At 47.3% G+C, this 22,015-nt stretch overlaps 1 protein-coding gene across 5 annotated transcripts in view; it reads left to right on the top strand.

The window, feature by feature from the left end:
* CtBP (C-terminal binding protein) overlaps positions 1 to 22,015 on the top strand; it is a 68,768-nt gene that overhangs the window by 35,709 nt on the left and 11,044 nt on the right. For 4 of the 5 annotated variants that reach the window (XM_075677237.1, XM_075677236.1, XM_075677238.1 and 1 more), the window contains one exon: positions 20,555 to 20,569. The exons of the other annotated variant lie outside the window; for it this stretch is intronic. In XM_075677237.1, coding sequence (XP_075533352.1) covers positions 20,555 to 20,569 — 15 coding nt within the window. The remainder of the gene's footprint in view (positions 1 to 20,554; positions 20,570 to 22,015) is intronic. 5 annotated transcript variants of the gene reach the window in all.

Here is a 22,015-nt window from a genome sequence, read left to right as displayed (position 1 = left end):
GCTTTTTTTTTTTTCATTAGTACGTATTGGTATGATTAATTTCACTTGTTTAAATTGAATCTTTGTGTCCAAAAAAAGGTCATTGCCTGTTTAAAGTGTTTGTAAAAGCTACCACAAATTTCTATCTTTGGACTGACAGACCGATAGAAGCCTATTTCTTCCTGTTTTCTTTTTCTTCAAGAATAACACTAATTTTTCCCCTCAAATTAAAAAAAAAAACTATAAAACCTGCAAACGAAGGCCATTAAATATATACCCCCTTCAGATCTCCAACAAACAGCCTTGAACTACACTGTTTGCAGTTGTAAAAATACGAAACATGGCCGGAAGGAGACTATAATCTACTGTGGTACCTGCAGTTCAAATCTTGGCACCCATCCAATAAAGTGCTTTGAACGCTGTCAAACAGTGTGAGAACAATTCTGAGAGCCTCTGGAATATAAAATGTTTTCTGAAATAAATTGATTAATAAATCGATCTTTTTTGTGTATATCCTCCTCCACTGTAATGCCTGTTAAGGCGCTGTGGGTAATAAAGTAAATAAAATAAATAAATAGATTATCGTAAAAACTCGCGGACCGGACGTATAATACGAACCCACTTATAGTACGAGGTGAAATTTTTGGGATTCGAAATGGGAAAAGAAAAGTTTTATCCCTGTGTAATATGAGTTAGGACAACTCGAGGAAAACATCTACATTGCGCTCTGCACTTCAATTACTGTCGTCCTCACCTGCGCTCTCTTCGGATAGTTCTTTGTCGGACATATCTTCCCAAAGGTACTCGTCCTCTGTGCCATCGAGCACGTTCGAGGTGTCGCACTTCTTGAATGCGCGACGCACAAGGTCCTCTGGCATGCTGGCCCATGTGTCCACAATCCACTTGTATAGTGCGTGCGGCTGGCGAAGCCCGCTTCAGCTGCCCGGTCGGCATCACTGCAGGCTCACCTGAGCGCATCCAATATGCGTAACACTGCTTGACCGCGTCCTTAAACGGCTTGTTCACGCAAACATCTAAAGGCTGCAGCTGAGACGTCATTCCACCCGGGATAACGACAAGTACAGTGCCTCATGCACGAAACAGCCTCTTGGCAAAATGGCAACAAAATGCGTCCAGCATGAGGATGGACGGAAACGACAACAGTGCTCCGGGCCGCCTACACCAGACGGACTTTATCCAGTTGAGCACAAGATTCTCATTCATCCAGCCTTTCTCATAGCATCTCACGACCACATGTTTTGGCAGCTCCTCACCTTTAGGCACTGTCTTGCGCTTGAAGACGACATAGGGCGGAAGCTTGCATCCGTCTGCCGTGCACGACAACATGACGGTAACTTGTGTTTTCTCGTTGCCAGTGGACCGGACGTAAACTTGTTTAGAGCCCTTCTCATGCACAGTGAGGGGCGATGGCATGTCCACATAAACCGACGTTTGGTCAGCATTGCCGATTTGCCCTACCTGGAAGTTCTTGGACTTGCGCAGTGAAATAACGTGGCGCTGGAAAGCCACAAGCATCTCTTCGAACGATTCGGGCAGCTTTTGCGAAATCGAAGTGAGGCGGCGTAAGGAAAAACCAGCATGGCACCTGTAGCGATAAATCCAGTGCTTGCTCGCATTGAAGGCGAAGCTCGATAGCCCTTTTTCTTCTGCAAGCTCCTCAGCTTTTGCCTGCATAAGCTCCACGCCGACAGCTACATGCACGGCTCGCTGTTCGCATACGAACTCCATCAGGGCGAGTTCGATTTCTGGGAATGTCCCACTCTTCGGACCGTGAAAGCTTCTTTGCATTCCGCATTCCTTTTGTCGACGCCATCCGCAAATGCTTCCCTCGCTGACGCCAAACTGCCTCCCGGCCGCACCGTTGCCGATGTACTGTTGCACTGTTGCTAAAATAACCTTCTCGAAAGCAGCCGAGTACTGTTTTCATGGTCCGGACGTCTTGGTCCTTCAATGCAGAATAAAAGAGATGCACTTCGCGAAGTGTGGTTTGCACGTGTGCTACGGAATAATTTCTGTCCAAAGCTTTTTACTATTTTCCAAAGCGAAATTATAAAAGCACTTGAAATTCCGTTGTCTTTCTTTACTGCAGTTACTCTAGAGGGTCCTGCATATTTCGTTGCATACATAGGAAAAATGGTCTTGCACTCGCTGCTTTACTGTTGTAGAAATATCGTATTTTGGAGTCTACATTGTTTAGTATAACACTTGGCACAGTTAATTGCCTGGTTTTTTAAGAAAAAGGGCAAATTTGCCTGCACTTATAAGGATGCGAGCTGCTGAGTATCGCATTCACTAGCACACCTTTTATGACAGAAAGCTGAGCTAGTTGGTAAGGATTCATTATGCAAAAAAGAAGTCAGGTGTGCAGACAGGACACAAGAGTAGAGAAGTGGACAACATGTCCACTTCTCTACTCGTGTCCTGTCTGCACGCCTCACTTCTTTTTTGCACCTTTTATGTTTCATAAGCATTCTGCAGCTGTCAAGCTAAGCTGTGACAAGCATTCCAATTGCTCTTGGTGCCGCTTTACCTATGCAGCCTACTGTAGCAGTAAGCTTGATCTTTCTGAAATGTCACCAAAAATTGCCATTCATTCCAGTTTAGGTACCATTGCCAGTCTCAGCTGTTTAAATTGCATGAAGCACCGTGATGTAACCTGTCTTGCAAATGATGGTGCTAGCATCAAAGTATACTAACTATAGTCAAGCTCGTGGCCTTTTGTGAACCATCTCCCTGCATACTTAGTGGAACAAGGATGCTTGTAGTTAGACTTCTCGCAGCATGTGATTGCATGTAGCCCATGTAAATATTTTTCATTTTAAAAGCATTACATTTGAACCGTTATCATTAGGACAAAATTTATTCGCATGTGCTGAATTGCTGAGGCACTACAGTGAATGAACTGTAGTTGGACGGAGCTCGGAAAAAGTACATACTAAACGATAGTACTGCTTAACCGAAATAGCATGAGATTGCCCACATACCTGTCAAAAAACAGAACTCAGAGAGAGTGCGATGAAAGGGGAAGAAAAAATAGAGTATTTATTTACTTTACGCAACAAAAGTGTTATTTTCGATTGTATGGTGCCGCGGCGGCCTAGCAGTGTCGACTGCAGCCTCAAGCTTACTGAAGCTGCGAGCCAGCTTTTCAGCCAGCCCCCTGTTCTCAGCAAACACTCGCATGGCAGATCCCTCGTTGGCGTTTCATATTTCAGAACTACGAATTTCAATACAGCGCATATTTCAGAATAATGCAGATAGTTTATTATTTCCCCATTATAACCGAGCAACATCAGTATTACAAGTTCACCTAAAAGAAACAGCACCGCAACTCTCGCATGAAATGGAAACCAAGTGCAATAGCTATCATCATCACCGTGCCAACTGCTTCACCACAAACTTCACCAAGAACTTCACGACAAAGGTTTGGCAATGTTTGCACAAGATCCAGCGATGAATGCAGTTTTCGCTGCAGGACAAATTTTACGTGTTGCAGGAAATCGACACAGGAAAAATGCAAATCAATGTGTGCAGACAGCGTGGCATTACCCCATCGACCCTTGCGACCATTTTGAAAGGCAGAGGCAAGATTGTCAGGCTTCACCAGGAATAGCAGCTCGCTCCTGTGACTGGGAAACTTTCAAAATGTGGACCAAGCTGTTCTCATGTGGTTCAAAGATGCCAGACTGCAAAACATTCCCGCGTCTGTCCCAATGCCTAAGAAAAAGCCAGTGAATTTGCAGATGCACTTGAAATAACTGGGTTTGATGCCAGTGCGAGTTGGCTTTTTCGTTTCCGCGAAAGGAATGGAATAACTTGACAGGTAGTCTCAGGCGAGAAAAAGGCTGCTGGCAGAGAAGGTGTGGATTCCTGGCACAATGATCGTTTTCTTGAGGTGGCTGGATCGTACCCTGAAGACGATATTTTCAACGCGGATGAGACGGCATGTTTTTATTATCAGCTCCTGCCAGACCAGCCGATGCACTTCAAAGGGCAACAGTACAAAGGAGGGAAGAAGTTGCATCTTCACGTGACAGTCTTGCTCTGCTGCAATGCAACAGGCACGAAGCAAATTAAACCGGTCGTCATCGGCAAGTGCGCGAAGCCTCGCTGCATGAAAAATGACATGTTACCGTACGACTACCGTGCCAACAAACGAGCCTGGATGACCAGAGAATTCTTTTCCAAATGGCTCATCAAACTCGACGACCAAATCAGGAGGGATGACCGAAGAATTGTACTGGTTGTTGACAACTGCCCTGTTCACATTGTGAATGTTTGCTTGGAGTTTCTGCCGCCAAACATGTCCTTTCTGCAACCCCTACACCAGGGCATTATAAAAAGTGTGAAAGCAGAATTTCCTTGGCGCATTGTGCTTGATTGATTGTCAACCTCCGCCTGAAGCAGCTGACTGCAATCAATATTCGTCAGGCAGCGGAAATGCTCGCAGGAGCTTGGTGGAACTTGAAGGCGTCCACCATTAGCAACTGCTGGCAAAAAGCAGGGCTTGTCAAACCGCCTGTGCAGCTTGAAGATGCCATGGAGGTGACTGACAACAACCCAGGAGACCTGTGGACCAAGGTTGTGGGACTGCTGCCTGTTGTCTCCCTTTGACAACTACATGGAGAGCGACAGCGCAGCACTCGCGGCGATGGACCTGACAACCGAAGAGATTAACTGCGTTCGCGACGTCTCCAGTGACGATCACGACTCGAAAGAAGACTACTGTGGGCCACAGAACACAGGAGTCGTGTCGAAGATGGGTTTTTTGGTGCACATGAACAAAGTCCGCACTTTCATCGCTCGGTGCAGTGAAGTGCCCGATGAGGTATTGTGCAAAGTGGAAGATGTAGGCGTATTCTTAATCGGTTGTGCGTGTTACACACGTCAGAAGAAAATAACCGATTTCATCAAATAAAGCAGCTTTGAAGTGAGTGAAACATTTTTATTTGCGAGTATGCTTGTTTGCACACGCGTCTACTGCCAAGATATTTTCATTCCTAGGTTGGTCCACTAGCTTATAACCGCAAGTTTTTCATTTCGATATTTCAAAATAACGATTTTTGGCGGACCCGTGTGATTCGTTCAATCGAGATTTGACTGTATAAGGATATCTTGCAGCCTTCAAGCATGCAACCCAAAATGCAAAACTTTGTCGCCTGTGATGCACACGGGACTTCCTTGGAGACTTCCAAGGGACATCTGCACAACTAACCTTTTGCCCAACTTGGTGCGATCCGCCATGAATTATAAGAACAGGCATGGTTATAATAGAACTGCAGGGACAACTCCAGGAATCTGAGTAACTGGTCTTGTGGCAATTCATATGCGATTACCAGAGGCTGAAGAGTGTGTTTAAACACAAATTGCAGAACTGGCATCAACGCTGCTTAGGAAGGATAGTAATCTAGAATAAAAACAAGTGCTAAAAGAAAAGCAACCTCGCAGACTGTGCTCATCCATTACAAAGAAAAAAAAATAGCATACTTCTATTTTATGCAGAGTGATTGGAGAAAATGTATTACCCAATAGATTCTGTAGCATCTCTCACAATTTCCACCTCGTGTTGAATCGAAGTTGAAATTGTCGATGCCTGCTACCTTGGTTTAGCCTTGCACAAATGCGACTTCATGCGTGACACACAATAAATAAGGCAGGGAGAGAAAACAACTTGGATAGCCTGCTTACCACGTCATTTCTAACAATTCCAGCTTTGCCAGCTTCGTTGCTTTGGCTGGATGCCAGTAGCACTTTTGAGTAAGCTTTGCAGTTTGAGGTTGCATTGACTTAACCCAACAAATTAACTAGTGTTTAAGCTGTAGATTATTGTGTGGTTAACGAGGCAGTAAGGAGAGTCCAACCTTTCAGTGCATCCGTTTTTCTGCTTGTGCACACTGTATATGTATATTGGATTGGATCATTCAAGGCTTTGTTAAATTAAAATGCAGTGTGAGGTTACCTTCTCAGAAAGTAACCTAAATATGTTTTGTTTTCGTTTTAAATTATTCACCAATTATGATACTCCCTAATGCGAAATTTGAGCGCAGCTTTATACGTATTTTCATTTCCCTACATATTGGCTGGCGCGGACAGTCTGTCTCAAGTGCCACATTGCAAACAGAGCAAGGTGTGGCACGTCTGCCTCGCTAGTTGGGAGATTGCGAGAGGCAGCGTGTGGGTGACATGTGGGTGCGATACACAGCAGCCGCTGAGACAGACCTCCGCTCATGCAGTACTTTGGTTCCATATATATTATTAATGGACGGGGTCGCTACATGCCAGCGGTGAACAGGCGACTGTGCACTACTTTGGTGTTATCTCGTAGCGGCATTGCCGCGAGTCCGGCTTGTGTGGCACTACGCTTTTCTTCTCGTGCTTTCGCCATACCCGCCTCCACTTTCCACCTCTCGCTCTTTTCACTCTCATCGTTTATCATCCCTGGTGTGCTTGTTCCATCGGTTATGCAAAGGGCCTACGCCGAGGGATGCTGATGCCCCATGCAGGAACGGGTGCCTAGAATCTGCGCTCTAAAATGTGTGATTGTTCAGTAATCCTTAGAATACTGCATCTAGTGGGGGTTCCGTTTAAATATTTTTACAAAAGACTACTCTTCGAGAATTCTACCCATTAAGGTGACTGTCCCATACCAGTTACCCCCATTGGGTGCAGGACAGAGAAGGAAGCACACACACTGACCTTGTGGCATTGCGGTGTCAGCAGGCATCTTTCTTGTCCTGTCTGTTAGCCACTTGTGTCGGAACGGGCAGGTTGCATTTGTGAATGAGAAAATTGGTTTCCACAAATTGCCCCTTAGTTGCCTGTTGCAGTTGTTTGTATAGCTCCTGTCATGCCCCAGAACATTAAGGAAAGCATGCCTGAAAGATTTGACATGAACAGCATTGAAAAAAAGGTGCAGCAGCATTGAGAAAAGGTCTCTGGTCTGAAAAAAAAAAAAAATTACAGCCACAACTTTTTGAACACAATAAAACACAAGGTTCCTAAACCTCCTTGAAATCCTTCAGAAACCCTTCAATTTAAAGATTTGAGATCTCTTGCAGCTCCTTTAAAAACTGGTTAAGGGCGAGTTTCGAACAAAGTAAACTTCACATTGGTGCTGTGTCGGAAACACTGCTTTATAGAGAAACAATCCTAGATATTTTTTCTTCAAGTGTCTTCTAAGTGATGCAATGCATCATTTCTGCATCCGCAGATGATGGGTTTGTTTAATACTATTGTCGATGTAGAGTCAGTTCAGGCTAGTATGCCATACCACTTCTTTTATTGTGTTGCTACTTTGTTCACGCTGCAGCCAGTATTGAAGGTGTAGGTTAACAGTCATGCTAGAAGGTGAATTCAAAGGCAACATTGAAAAGCCACATGAGTTAAAGCGTGCGCCCAACTTGGCAGTTAAGATTCACTTCTTTGAATTGTACATAAAATTTGATGAATTTTGAGTTGAATGTTCTGTACAAACTCTGTAGACAATGGTGCCATTGACATTCGAGCCAAAAATTTTGCTGCGGGCAGCATTGAGCACCTTCACAACACAGACCGCAGGACAGCCAGTAGACACCACCCATTGAGCAATTGTTCTTGCCTCCATGCGCGTCGCTTGGGTACCTTCTTGTGATGCCAACCTTCAACAGTCGCCATGAGTACATTGCTATCTGCTATCAGTGCTGCCCCAGCTGAGAGAAACCATTCAGTTAAAAGGAACTGGGGAAAGTAAACATTTGTACTCTATAGTAACATTATTGTTAGGTCATTTTCGAAAAGATATTCAAGAATGTATTCATTAAAAAGACTACACACCAGGTTTGGCCGTTTCAAACAGTAAGCATAGCGTGTACTTCATGTGCTGACGACTGTTTCTGCAAAGTATTGCAAGGCTGAGCGCTGCGAAAACAGCCGACTTTCCAAACAAACTACGCAAGTACACTTTCTCAAGGAAGCTTGACCAATTATCCAATGCAGAAGGCACGCCTATGTAAATGTACTGCGCCACAAGAAAAGGAAAAGAGAAACGAGAAGGCAGGGCTTGACGTGGTACGTTGCTCAGCTCCGGTACTGAAGAATGTAGGGAAGGAATACAACTTGGGCATTCTATGTCAAGGCAGAGGGAGAGAGCTTCTATTGGCAGGGACACTCGCCTCCTGGTGGCATGGGTGACAGGACAGTTAATTTATTCTATCTGCTCCAATAGTGAACTGAATCAAAAAATATATTTTATATATGCAGCTTCCAGTGTATATTCAAAAATTTGCAATGGGGCCTGGTGAGGGGCCTTTTAAGCATGGAAGCACTGACACATTGTGGTTTTCTTACCCGTGCTCTTGGGACAAAGGAATGGCAACACAGTAGTGCAAACAATCACCAGAGCATTTATTGCACCTTTCATAGACTAATGCCTGCTAGCCGAGTTGCTATCCACAAAACGTGCCGATGGGCGTGTGACAAATCGTGGAAGTCCAACTCACCGCAACTGAATAACGAGTGAATATGTTCGCTCCATGCTGGACACCAACGCCTGGTCATTCGCACGTACGGTCACGCGAACGATGGTGCGTTCGAACGATCATGTTCATCCATTCCGTGGTAGGCCTCGCGAGACAGTCTCGCAGAAGCATAGATCGGCGCACACGCAGAACGTCCATGCCGGTTGCCGACCCCGAGCCAAAGAGCAAGAGCTTTCTCCTTTTTGCACCTAAGTAACCCCGCCGTTAGGTGGCATTAGCAGAGCATTACTCACATCATCTCTCGTACTAACTTGCAAGTGTACCGACCGCCACAGTAAAGCCACACTGCGAAACCAGATTACAGGAGACGGGAGCTATGTGAGAAAACAACATATCAGGGGACGCGTGGAGAGTCTCGAATCCCCACAACATGAGCAATTTGTTTGGCTTAACATGGCACTGGCAATGGTTCTAAACTAGCAGTGCAGAAATCTTATTCTTGATGAATCACTTCTCGTTTTTGCAGTGTTTTCACCTTTACATGATGCGATGTCCTATGCCATGCCTCAGTGGAGTTGTGGACATTCTTTCCACTTGCTTACCCAGTGAATATACACTGATAGTGATATCAGAGCCCTTCAATACTTCACTGGTCGTGAAACTTCTGTGTAACGCTATGGGAGAGGTTGGCTTCCTGCCTGGGGTAGTGGCACTGGCACTGATTGAAGGGTAGAAGCAGCTGCCGCTGCACCTAGCATAGTGGGAGTCGCCATTCGAGCTTCGGTTGTGCCTTGAGCTGTCGAAGTTGCTGAAATGGTTTAATTAGCAGTCTCTGGCACTATGCAGCAGTGGTGATGCTCACAATGTGCTGTGTGACCACCTACTTCTGGCTACAGCGGCACTCACGAGGTCTCGGTGTTATGTTTTCCATCGGATGCCGAACAGCGAGAAAAATTCAAGGGTGATTTTTCATGTAGAGAAATTAGTGCTTCTCATTCAATTCGCTGAATGTCCTGTGTGCGAAAAGCACTCTTGGTGTTAATTTTCATGTGCACGTTGTAAATAGAGTAGTTTTATTGCTGCAATGCTACTTCCCAGAACTTGCTGCTGAAGCGGTTCCAGGAATATTTGAGGAACCAAAACTATCTTCTCAGTCGGATGGAAAGTTGTGCAAGTTGGTGTAACTATTTTGTAACCACGCAAAAAAGGTACTGAGACTTGTATAATATTTAAAAACAGGGATACACAAAGATACACAGCAGTACACAAGTCATAGTTGAAACAGCTCGCATCACACGCAAAGATGTTGACTGTACTAGCCAAGCTTCGATTATCATGCCCATCTCACATTGGCACTTTGAAGGTTCGTTGTACCAAAGATCCCTTACTTCAAGGGCGAATGTGCACTGTCACGCAGGCACATCAAAGGAGGCCTACTCAAAGGGAGCTTTGAGTTGAAGTCCGCGTTCGTCCATTGAAATCTCAAGGGAATAAATACTGTTGAGCTTAGGGTGTCCGAGAGAAGAAAAATAGCTGTACAGTTGAAATAAGTTGAAATTTTACTTGTTGAGAACAAGTTTCTAGATACTGAACATTTTACACCCACAATCTCAATCATGAATGCACCGGTACAGTCACTCTGACCCGGCCGGTCGTCAGCAGCAACGTTGACACAACATGGGTGCCGTGTGCGATTTTATCGGCTGCTACACATCGAAATCTCCTCGGCTTTCCCTGCACGTTCACTTTTTTCGTTTATGATGCGCCCAGACCTGTCTTGGACTGAGCGCTGCGATGAAGTGAGGGCCGTCAGCAGGTAGCTGTTGGTGATGAGAATCCACCATATATTGTGCATCTTGTGCTTTGCTGCCTCGATGTCTAATTCTAGCAATGACAGTGCAGCCATTGCAAGTGCTACTTCATATTTTTTCTCAACTTCAGCGTCATCGCTTATCTTCACAGTTGTTGCTTTTAGTATACAAAGCATGAACACCAACCCAAGCAGCTGAAGCAAGGGCACTAACGAACAATCCATGCCAACCTGCGCCAATGTGCGGTGTACAAAGCAGTACACATGGTGGCCATCATTACTATCAGTACCTCTGTATTTGGTAAAGTAACACCTTTACCATAAGGGCACTTTGTTTTGATGCTTCTATGTATTGCGAAAAGTAAATATTGCAGAGAAAAATATGCCATAAATTTATTCTACGATGCGTTCAGGCCCATATTGTTATTACTTTCAAGGCAACAGCAGTGCCAAAGATACCTTGCTGTTTCTGTTAAAAGCTTCACCGGAGACTATCTCAAGACCATGTAGCACTGACATATTCCTTCAACTAATGTTCCTTTGAATGCTCTGTGCTCTTCAAAGCACCTTTGGCATGCCTGTGGGGCTGGGATATCACTTTCACAAAGAGAACTGACATACCTTGATAGCTCGTTGGGGAGGTGAGTATTAAAGGGACCCTGAAACAATTTTGACGAATTTCTACAAACGTACTGAGTCATTAGATGCATCAATTAATAATCAGGAGGACCTACTCTAAGTGCTTCCCATAAAGCGTGTAATTTATTATAAGGTTTTAAAAATGTAGATCGCTGCCAATCGCAGCACACTGCTTGGCGGAATTTTCAGCCGCCCTTACCCATATGACTTAAATCACCCAATTGACGTCATGTGGGCGAACTATCCGATTGGCTGCCCAGGGCGCGTCGTCGATAATTTTTCCGCCTTTATGGGGAACAAATGATGTTTGTAATAGTTGGAATGTTAGTTAATTTGTTTCTATAAAATGAAAGTAACAGAAAGAGAATGCACAAAAACAATTTCTTACTATAATTAAGCACTTCTGGCACACAACAAACATTGTCTGCTTGTGTTACAACACGCTCCATTTTGACGAGAGCTCTGCAGTCGGAGTCGGTCTGTCTTTTCTCGAGCACTACGACTCGACTTTGCTGCGTTGTGGACTGCAAACGTAGCGACTGGCAGTATGTCAAGAAGCGACATCGTGTCCCTCTGCAAGGCAGCAGACGAGCAAACTGGCTGCAGCGCATCGGACTGCCTCTATCTGATCGGCACCAGGACTTGAGCGTTTGCAGCCGTCACTTTACAACAAAAAATTACTAACGCAATAGCGTTTCACAAGTCCGGTATTAGGGTAAACGCAAGCGCAAGGGGACAGGGCCTGGCCATGTCCCCTTGCGTGTCGTTTCACGGGATGAGTAGAAGTGCAAATGCGAATGGTCTGCACGGTGCAGCCACCTGGTGGCACAGAGCTCCACCACAGAGTAGCAGTAACAAAGTGTATTCTTCTTTGCTGCTGGTGTAAATTTTTCGCAGGAGTGTAATCATCAACACATTGTTTTGTAAATGTTTAAATTTTTTAACACTCGGTTAGCGCAATATTAGTTCTGTTTCGCTGGTTAAGCTCTGCGCCAACGGGTGACTGGACCTTGGAGACCGATCAGGCCGCTCACGTACGTCTACATTAAAGTTCCTTCATCAGCTTGAGTTTATGCCTCCACCGTTCCATCGAAATGCTCAGCTCGCCTGTGGTTACCGGAATACCAGACACTTTCGGTGCTGCGACAGAATGCTTGCAACGCACACTGCTTCAATAGCTCTCGCTTGGAGACTAATGCCAAGCAGCTGGCGGAGAGTTTGGAAAGGCTTTGCGCGTGCGCGCTCCTTGAGAACCGGAAGTTTACGACACGACGTGCCATCATAACGCCGAGCCAGTGAAGGCGGAGCTTAGCCCCGATCACTCGGGGAACGAGTTGAGGAGAAAATGTATGGCAGTGGAGGAGGGTAACTTGTAATCGTCCGTAGCTCTCTTAATATGAGACGTTTGACACAAACTGTGGTGTGAATGATTAACCTTAGCTGTAAACCGCGCGCCTACAAAATTTGTCAGAACCATTTCAGGGGCCCTTTAACTTTTAAGGATTTATAGTTTCAGAAAAGGTAATTTATTTTGTAGAACAAGAGAACTTTTACTCAAGAGGTGGTTATTGTACATACAGAAATAATTTTCGACTAGTTTCTTCAAAAACAATAATGTAGTTTTGTCACCAGCCACTGCCAACAATTCCGAACGACGCCTTATTTGCCATGTAGCACCCAGTCATGAAAGCAAAACTTGCTAAGGAGAAGTGCACTCACCTCAGCTCTTTTCCATCTGACAGGGGTATTACACTTGTGATACGTAATTCTTCTGCACAAACTGCAGTCCATGATGTCTACTGAATAGGTTTAAGCCGCCAGCATGGCAGAAAATGAGAACAATTGTCAAGGGCACCTTTAAAATGTAATGCAGGGATCTTGCATGGTATTAGTGCCTCACTATAAATGTTGTGACACCAGCATTCCCCTCGCAGACAGTGCTGCTCATTATGCCTAAAGACACACTTTTTTCTGCAGCTGGATAAGAATGTGTCCGAATCAGTTCAGGGGCCCTTTAAGTGGTGACACATGCTTTTGCATGTGTGTATTAGGGGATCTCGATTGAGAGTGTGTGTACATGTCACGAGCCTTCAGAAGTACTCTTGAGGGTTTAATAAGCTGTACAGACGAGCGGTCTTCGTTGTTCTTTTGGGCTTGATGACCCATTCTTGCACTCAACCCACTACCTACGTGTGGCAATATACATAACACCTTGTTGTGTACAAATGAAATTTAGTTGCAAGTCAGCGGTTGCCCTGGGGCCTTCTCAGTATTAGCAAGTGGTTTTTAATGTGAGAGCATTACTTGGATCGTCAGAATGCCGTCGCAGAAAAAGGCAGACAAATTACATCTTCTTTATCTAACTAAAAAAGATATACGCATAGAGGATTCTATCCTCTCCCCCCCCCCCCCCCCTGCTACTGCTTGGCAGCCGAGTTAACTGACCACTGCACCACTGTTGCAACAGGCGACCATAATGAATATCTTCGAGGTTGTGCACGTGATTGAACTATGCCTGGAGGGCAATTGACTAGATGGCACACGGTGCCGTGCAAGTGCATGTCAGGTTGTGCAGCATGCCTCCTCCCATGCCTCAATGTTTGTTTTCTACCGAAACATGGATGATGTGGTGCACAATGTGAATGTGAACAGAGGCGGTATGCTTTGCCTCACAAAGGCATGGATGAGGCAGAGTTGAGATCACGGGACACTTGTTTGTGTGCATCACTCAGCGACCCGACAATGTTGCCCTACACGCCAAGCCAAGGCTTCAACTACAATCCATCCAGCCCGGAGACTGCTTCTGTCCAGATGATAGATGTGAACTGCGCAGTTTGTTGAAATGGTACTCGCGGTTCTGTGTGTATAGGTCACGATCCTCCCGGGTTCCGTCAAGCAGCTGTACTAGCCGATGTTTATTAATGCGGTGGCCAATGTTGCCTACCAAGCCTGACAGACCACCAATCTGGCGGGCCAACGAAGATTATGCCTGAGGGGGTGTCACATACTTGTTACACCCCCTTACCCTTAGTTTGTTTATTAACTAAAAGAAACAAACGTCCAAGTTCAGAGCGTAAGGCTCTGCCGCCATCCCAGCCAAGTCGACTGTGCCTGCTACCCAAGCGAGTAACCGTCCGGTTGCCTCCGCCGTCGAGTACTCCGCCTGGGCACCGGTGTTGACGAGCCGGGTGCTGCCTGTGCCAGCCTCGCTCCATCCGGAGGGTCCGCAGTGGTCGGCCTTGTGAGTGGTGCCAAACTTGACACCGGCCCAACAGGTGCTGCACCACTGGCAATGCTTGCGCCCTCCGAGGTGGGCGGGGCTTCGCTTCAAGCGACTGGTGTTGCTGCTAGTCCTCCTGCAGGCTGGAACTCTGAAGTGGCAGTCGAGGGTGCTGGCCAGGTCCCGAGGCGAGGCCTAACATTGTCAGCGTTTCTCTGCCACGTGGACCCATCTGGCATGTGGACGAGCAGCAATGAGGCGCTGGCAGGAGACACCACCTGTCTGGCGGACCAGGGTGGGCCAGGATGGAAGTTCCTGGCGAAAACTGGAGCTCCCAACTCCGGCAAAGGCCCGGGACAGCACCCTCAGTCAGCAGCCAGCTTCTGCTTCTGGAGCACTGTGGATCGGAGGTCCGGATGCAAGACTTTCTGACCATCCGACCCAGCAGGAGCTCACAGGGGGCACGGTCAGTGACCTAGTGGGGTGTGGTCCGGTACTGAAACAGTATCCGGGCAATCTGCGTCCAGAAATCCCCAGTCTTGCTCTTCTGCTTGTCCTTCATGGTTTGCACCACCCACTCGGTGGCACCGTTTGAAGCAATGTGGTACGGCTGAACCATCATTCAGCGAATTCCGTTCTTCATCAGCCAGGCCAGGTACTCAGTGCTGGTGAAAGCAACACCATTGGCAGACACGATGACGGCCGGCGACCCCTGGGCAGCGAAGACCTGTCGTGGTGTTGCAATGGTTGCGCGTGCTGATGGAGTGGTGACAGAACCTCCACCCACTTCGAAAAGGAATCCACCACCACCATGAAGGGGGGCCCTTGAAGGGCCCCCCTAAAATCCGCATGCAGGCGGGACCAAGGTCTCTGTGGGAATGGCCAAGGGGTGATTTCCACGTGACGTGAGGGCCGCTGATGCTCCTGGCAGGTTTGGCAGCTCTGCACCATGTGAGCAATGTCCTGGTCTAGGCCAGGCCACCAAACATGGGACGAGGCCACCATCTTGGCCATTTCCCCGCCAGGATGACCCGCATGCAACATTTGCAGGACCCTGGCCTGGAGACTTTGTGGGATCACCACCCTGGAACCCCACAATAGACAGCCTTGCTGCAAGCTCAGCTCAGTGGCCTTGTGGCTATAGGCTTGCTGAATCAATTCCACGAGACACCGCCTTGACCACCCGAGACAGGACTGGGTCCCAGCTGGTCACTTGCGATACCGCAGATCTGGAGAGCACCTCTGGGTACGCGTGCTCCAGCATGAACACTTCAGTAGGTTCTGGAACAGCATTAGGCACCTCTGGCAGGGGCAGGCGGCTCCGGGCATAGCAGGTCCCAAGTCCTTCCCTCGACGGTAAAGCAGCTGGTAACTAAGCTGGCAGCCTCAAGGCCCAGCCTACCACTTGAGGTGATGCCTGCACGGGAACTGCCTTGTCAAGCTTCAGCAGCCCCAACAGCGGCTTGTGATCCGTGACCGTCTCGAACTCCCGGCCCCACAGATACTGGTGGAAGCGTTCGACACCAAACATGAGGGCCAGGCCTTCCTTGTCCAGCTGGCTGTAGCGTTGCTCTGTAGCAAGAAGCCGACGAGAAGCAAACGACACAGGGCGTTCCTGGCCATCCTTGTCCCGGAGGTCCAGGATTGCTCCCACACCGTACGGCGACACATCTACGGTCAGGACAACAGGCTTACTGGATCGAAGTGTGCTAGCACTGGAGCCTTGGTGTTTAGCTCCTTGCTGCGCTGGAAGGGAAGCTCCTGTAGAAGTTGATGAGGCCGAGGTAGCTCCGAAGCTCCCTCTTGTTGTGGGGCTTAGGCGCCTTGAGCACAGCATCAACTTTGCGGGGAGCTGGGGCTAGGCCATCCTGGAAAATGACATGTCCTAAGTACTCAACACTTGGAGGCCAGAAAAATGCACTTTTCTAGCTTGAGACCAGCGTCCTGCAGTCGTGCCAGGACGTTGTGCAGGTTCTGCAGGTGGTCCCCGTCGTCGCTGCCAGTAACCAGGATGTCATCCCTGTACACCACCAAGTGCCTCATGCCCTTGAAGAGGTTGTCCATCTCCCTCTGAAATATGGCCGCGGCTGAAGCCACGCCAAACGGTAAGGGCGTGTACTGGAAGAGCCCCAAAGTTGTCGATATTTTGATATACTTCCGGGAGGCATCCTGGAGCACCAGCTGCTGGTAAGCATCTCTGAGGTCAAGCTTGGTGAACTTTTGTCCACCGGGCAACGGGTACTTCTTGACGGTAGCGACGAGGCTGATGGTAACCTTGAAATCCCTGTAGATCCTGACACTGCCGTCTCGCTTGGGGGCTGGTACGATGGGAGCAGCCCATTCAGACGTCTTGACGGGCACCAGGATGCCCTCTCGCTATAACAGTTGCAGCTCCTGGGTGATCTCGTTCTTCAGGGCGAACGGCAGTGGGCGAGGCTTGAAAAGCGTGGCCGGGCTCCCTCAGATACAGATGCCAGCTGTCGTGCCGGTGAATGAGCTCACCCCTGGCTGGAACAGGGACTTGGAACTCGGTCAGAAGGCTGGGGACGTCTTTCACCACATGTAGGCTGGCGTCTTGGTACTCTGGCAGACAAACGCCCAGTGCATGAATCGGGTTTCGGCCCAGCAGCGTTGATGGCGACGACTCCCTGGTTAAGTAAAGGGGAAAAGTTGCGTCCCTGTCGCCAAAGCGAAAGCTGACCTCGGCCTGACCATGGACCTGGGAGAGCTACCCGGAGTAGCCGCGCAGCATCACGCCCAAAGCCTCGACGGACATGCCGGGGAAGGTATGCTTGGAAAAGTTTCCCGGCCATGACCGACACGCTGGCCTGTGTCCAGCTCCATAGAAATGGGGTGCCCGCAGATTTCGACGGTGAGCATGTACGGCGGCACAGACGGTGGTACAAGGCCTGTGTGCCACATGTAGAAAATCTGCAGGTCCTCGGCCACAACGTGGAGGCTGGCCGCAAGGCTGGCCGCATGCCCCCGCCGCGTACCCTTGCGATGGCTACCCTGGCTGCGGGCTTGTGTGGTACTTGGGCTTGAACCAGGCTGCTGCTGCTTATTCCGCTATTCGTCCTCCCCCTTCATCATACCCGTGCCAGGTGCCCAGTTTTCCCGCACGTGAAGGATTGTGCTTGAGAGAACTCGCACTCTCAGGGGGAGTGGGCACCACCACAGCAACCGCAGGTACTGCCCTTTGTCTGGCTCACCGCCACTTCCGCCGACGGTGATCCAGTCGCACGGGCAATCTCGCCGGCGCCCTTGGTGGCAGCTTTCATTGCCCGCGCTGCCTTCACGGCGTCGTCCAGCGAGGTGTCGGGAAGCTCCAGGAATAGCGTCTGCATGCCACAGATGAAACGGTCCCGGAGCAGCGAGTCCAGTTGGTCCTCGAAGGCACAGGCACTCGCTAACCCTCGTAGCTCAGCAACGGACTGCCCGAGGGTGCCCCTTACTAGCGGCTCCGGTTGTTGGACGGTGGATGGTGCTGGGTTGAAATGCAAGCGCAGAATGGCGAGCAGCTCACCCAGCGTCTTAACATGCGTCGTGGCTGGCTTGAGGTCGAGCAGGAGACTGAAGGCGCGGGTGCCACAGCTGGCCAGGAAAATGTCCCGCTGTTCGGCCTCGGGTGTGTCGTTTGCCTGGAAGAACACGTGGACTTCATTCCCATAAACTGGCCAGGCGAACCCATCTCCATCGAACGGCTCGAGCCTTCCGTACAGCGGCATGGCGGCAGCAACGGGGGCGGTGTTTCGCAGCTCGCGGCGGCGTGGTACGATCCATGGGTACTTGTCGCCAGTGTCACGATCCACCCGTATTCATGAACGAGGGAGGGTTTGAGGCACCCTCCGTTAAGTAGACGCTCCGCAGCGTGGTGGTGATGAACGATGACTGACCACCGAGCAGCTGTGCTCGCCGATGTTTATTGGTGCGGTGACCAATGTTGCCTACCAAGCCTGGCGAGCCAACAAAGATTATGCCCAAGGGGGAGTCACATGCTTGTTACAGTGTATATGGCACCAAATCTGTCTCATCAACGGAGCAACCTTCATGTACAGGAATCTGCCTTTGGCTCTACGCTGTGGCAAGCCCGTGCTCGTCGAAGGAGTCTTCAGTCAGGACGCATGTTCAGTGCAGCAGCACTCAGCGAGAAGTAATATTCTTGCATTTACACATCATAAGAATTGTTTAGGTGCCCCTGCAGTGTTTCGCGAAAAATTCTGTTTTTATAGCTTCTGCTTTGCCTGTTATAAATTTACAATAAACTGCTTTGTGCAAGGTACCTTGTAAACCAAGAAAATTTGTTCATCTGCATAAGTCTTAACCCTACTGATTTAGAACATAAGCCGTGAACTTGAACTCCTCCTGGTCAGTTTACCAGTAGTGGTCGTCCACTTGTCACTAATTTGCAAGAAGACTGGACGCTGCCTAACACTACCAGTATTTCTACCTCATGATTCTCTTTATAAATGCCAAATGAGTTTTTGAGCTGTTACCTTTCTGACCACACGTCTAAAAATAGATGCCTGATAGGTTGGACCATTTATATAGCCAACTCCTTGACTTGTGGCACTTAGTTGTACAACTAAATTGAATAGAAATGTGCCATTTTCTTCTCGCGTTATATGAGTAAAGCAGTACACCTGCCACAATTCACATTTCTACTAGTTCAAACTACTTGTATAGTGCTCAAACTGCATGCGGTGATTACTAGCTTGCTGCCTGTGCAGAGCTACTTTTTTGCTAAATGCAAAACTTAGCCTATTTATGAACTATACTTAAAGGGCCAACAGCGGACATGTGGCAGGCAACTGTGATAGTGAAAGAATGTGAATTGAATGCACAAAATAGTAGATCCGGGGGTTTTGCGTGCCACAACCATGACCTGATTAAGACTACCATAGCTAAAACAAGTGCCCCCATTGCCCTTTTGCCCCCATTGATTCTGACTGCCACGCCCTGGATCCAACCTGCTACTACTCACTCGGCAGCGCCACACCATAGCTGTTGAGCTACTGTGGCGGGTTAACAGCTGCCTCATACTAGCCCTCTGTCTATTTACTATCACATCGGAGACACATGCACAATGCAGTCAGTCTGCAGACCCCATACAACAGCTGCACAGTGCTGCCTGTCAATCGGCATTCGTGCCCCTAGTGGCAGCTTCATTTCCTTAACAAAACTTCGCAGGAGTTTCGAGACCAGTAAAGAGTATTGAGAGGCCCAGTCTTGTCCCTCTAAAGCAATCAACCAAGAATATTTCTCCAGCATAGGCATTTCTGCTGTTCAGTTGGTTTCACTTCTAAGTAATAGCATTTATGAAATGACTCCATGCTGTCTGCACAACTATAGGGCTTATCACAGGAACACCAGCTTCATCATTCCAGTCAAGACGCTCGGGGCATGAACTAAAACCATTAGTGGCGGCTTTATGAATGTCAGTAATTCACTTTCACAAGTGCGTCTTGCTTTACTATTACCTCCTTCAGTTGCTTATTGCCTGACACTGAAGCGAGATTCTGGCATACCTTCAGATGGCAGTTAAAAACCACAACTGGATTACAATATGCAGTAGTTGCTTGTGCATACATTCGCAACAACGTGTAAAAATATAGCAGTAACTTCTGCAATAGGAGCTTTGTAAAGGTGTTTTGTATTTATCATAAACGTCCAACATGCATTTTATATTTTAATGTTTCTTACTTGCATTGCCGTGCTTTGTCTTTGTGCTTTGACCACCCTCTCCACCAAGTTTCCTGCGTTCTTGAGAAATTTAAGAAAAAATGCCACTGCTTTTGCATGTATGCATTATATTTCTGCCTTCATGGCATGGGAATTTGTGCTGGTTTCGCTACATGATACCTGCAGCTGTGCAACACTGAAAAGTATGTGCTGTTGGAGCTTGTTCGCTGTTAAATACCCACAAGAGTTTGTTAGCCAATTACTTTTGTTGCTATGCTTCGCTCTGTGCTTGCTTCCGTGATTTCGCTACTTGTGCTTCCTCCATCTCAAGGCCGCAGGTTCAATTCAAGCTTTGGTGGTCACATTTAGATATTGGCAAAGTGAAAGTACGCTCATATACTTAATTCAGGTGTTTGTTAAAGGGCCCCTCAATTGCAAATTTTGGTTATACACTTGAAGTTCTAAAATGCTGTCTAGGGATTGTTTTAGTAAAACAATTTTTCAAGTTAATGTGTTATTGGTGAAGATAGGAGGAATTGAATGCCCTATTGTTGTACAGCCAGGAGGCAAGCGCAACTGCTAACAGAGACGCTGCCCACCTTTGCCTAGATTAGCATTCGCAACTTTCTCCCATACACGTCACGTTCACGTGACGAGCCTTGCCTCCTTTTTTCTTTCTTTTCTTTTCTTGCTGCGCGGTGCACTTCCAATGGCGGCATTGCGCGGTCCGCATGGGATGATTTACAGAAGTCTCGCATCATGGTGAGTGACGTTGCTAGGAATGCATTTTGTGTAGGGGCATTTGTGTGTATGACCTTGACTCTGTCCTGGAGGATGGATTCCTTGAGAGGGAGGGTGTGCAACGTTAGGTCAGTAATTTCAGCTGTTTTGCAGGTGCGCAGTGCTGTAATACTTTGCAGACAAGATCATCAGCTTGTGATTTATACACTGCACTTGTTTGTTTAAAATGGCCAAGCATAGTGAAGGGCCCTTAAAATAAACCGAAGTAATCAAAATTTGGAGTCCCTCACTACGGTGTGCTTCATACTCGGATCGTGGTTTTGGTGCATAAAACACCCCAGAATTTAATCTTTTCTGCTTCAACTTCACAAGTGTGTTTGTGTAGTGGCTTCCCTCGTGGCCACCAACAAATTTATACTTTATTCCCAATGGCCTTTGATGTGTTGTGCAATTAAGATTAAAGTTTTGGAGGGTTAGTTGTAAATGAGCTTCATGGTTATAAAATGGCTCACAGCTCAACATGCTCAATCCACCTTGTTACAATTGACACTTAAAACTGAAAGTTTAGTGTGGCACTTAGTTTTTTACTAGTGCAAGATTCAAGGTATTTAATCTCAAAAGGCATGTTGCATTAAAACATTCTAAAAGGGAGTGCTTCTGGTCATTAGATTCATGTGTTATTCCTTGGTATAGCAATAGCTTTGAGTTCAGAACAGAGTTACAATGAACATCCCTCAGGCATTAAAAAGTGACTTCTGGGAATGCCCACGAGATTGCTAAATAGTATGTCTGGCCAAATTTGTTGTTGGATATCTGGGAGAATCGCGCCACAGTGTGTCCTGTAGAATAAATTCTTACAATGGATTGTGTGGGTCGCACGGCAGCATTGGTTCAAAGTGACCTCACTCCCTGTTATATGCAAATAAGTGTGATAAAATTTGTTCACCTAATTCATGTTTTTACTCATTTTATTGGGTTTTAACAACCATGTGAGGCAATGTTTTGGGTCCACACCACAGGAAATGCCTTAGAAATATCCCAAATATTGAAATCATGTGTTTGAATTTATATTTTGTTATCTGTCACAGTAAATGTCCTTGAAGTATGTTTTACAGACCAAGTATAGAGCTGTTATAACAGCTGTGTTGAATCACAGAAATATGTTGTATGTGTGCTATATAAAATATTTATGTATTTTTTGTTTATATCTTCTGGATGTAGTTCTGTATGAAAAAAGCAGCTGAGCCAAGGCACCCTTATGTTACTTTCAAATAAGCGAAAGGTAACCTGTGCTGGCATTGCACCTTTAATCCTTGATTGGAGGCTCTGTGGCTATCTTTGACTGTGTCACCAATGTCCTGTGGTCAGCTAGGGTTCATGCCAAGACTAAATATATTGCTGTGGAACAGTGCTTGCGATGACGAAGAGGCTAGCATGAGTTGTTGCCTCTAGGCCAAGTGTGGCGTA

The sequence above is a fragment of the Dermacentor variabilis genome, unplaced genomic scaffold (genome assembly GCF_050947875.1).
Source record: "Dermacentor variabilis isolate Ectoservices unplaced genomic scaffold, ASM5094787v1 scaffold_12, whole genome shotgun sequence".
Taxonomy (NCBI): domain Eukaryota; kingdom Metazoa; phylum Arthropoda; class Arachnida; order Ixodida; family Ixodidae; genus Dermacentor; species Dermacentor variabilis.
The sequence above is the reverse complement of the archived record's forward strand: the minus strand, read 5'-3'. Positions and strand labels throughout refer to the sequence as shown.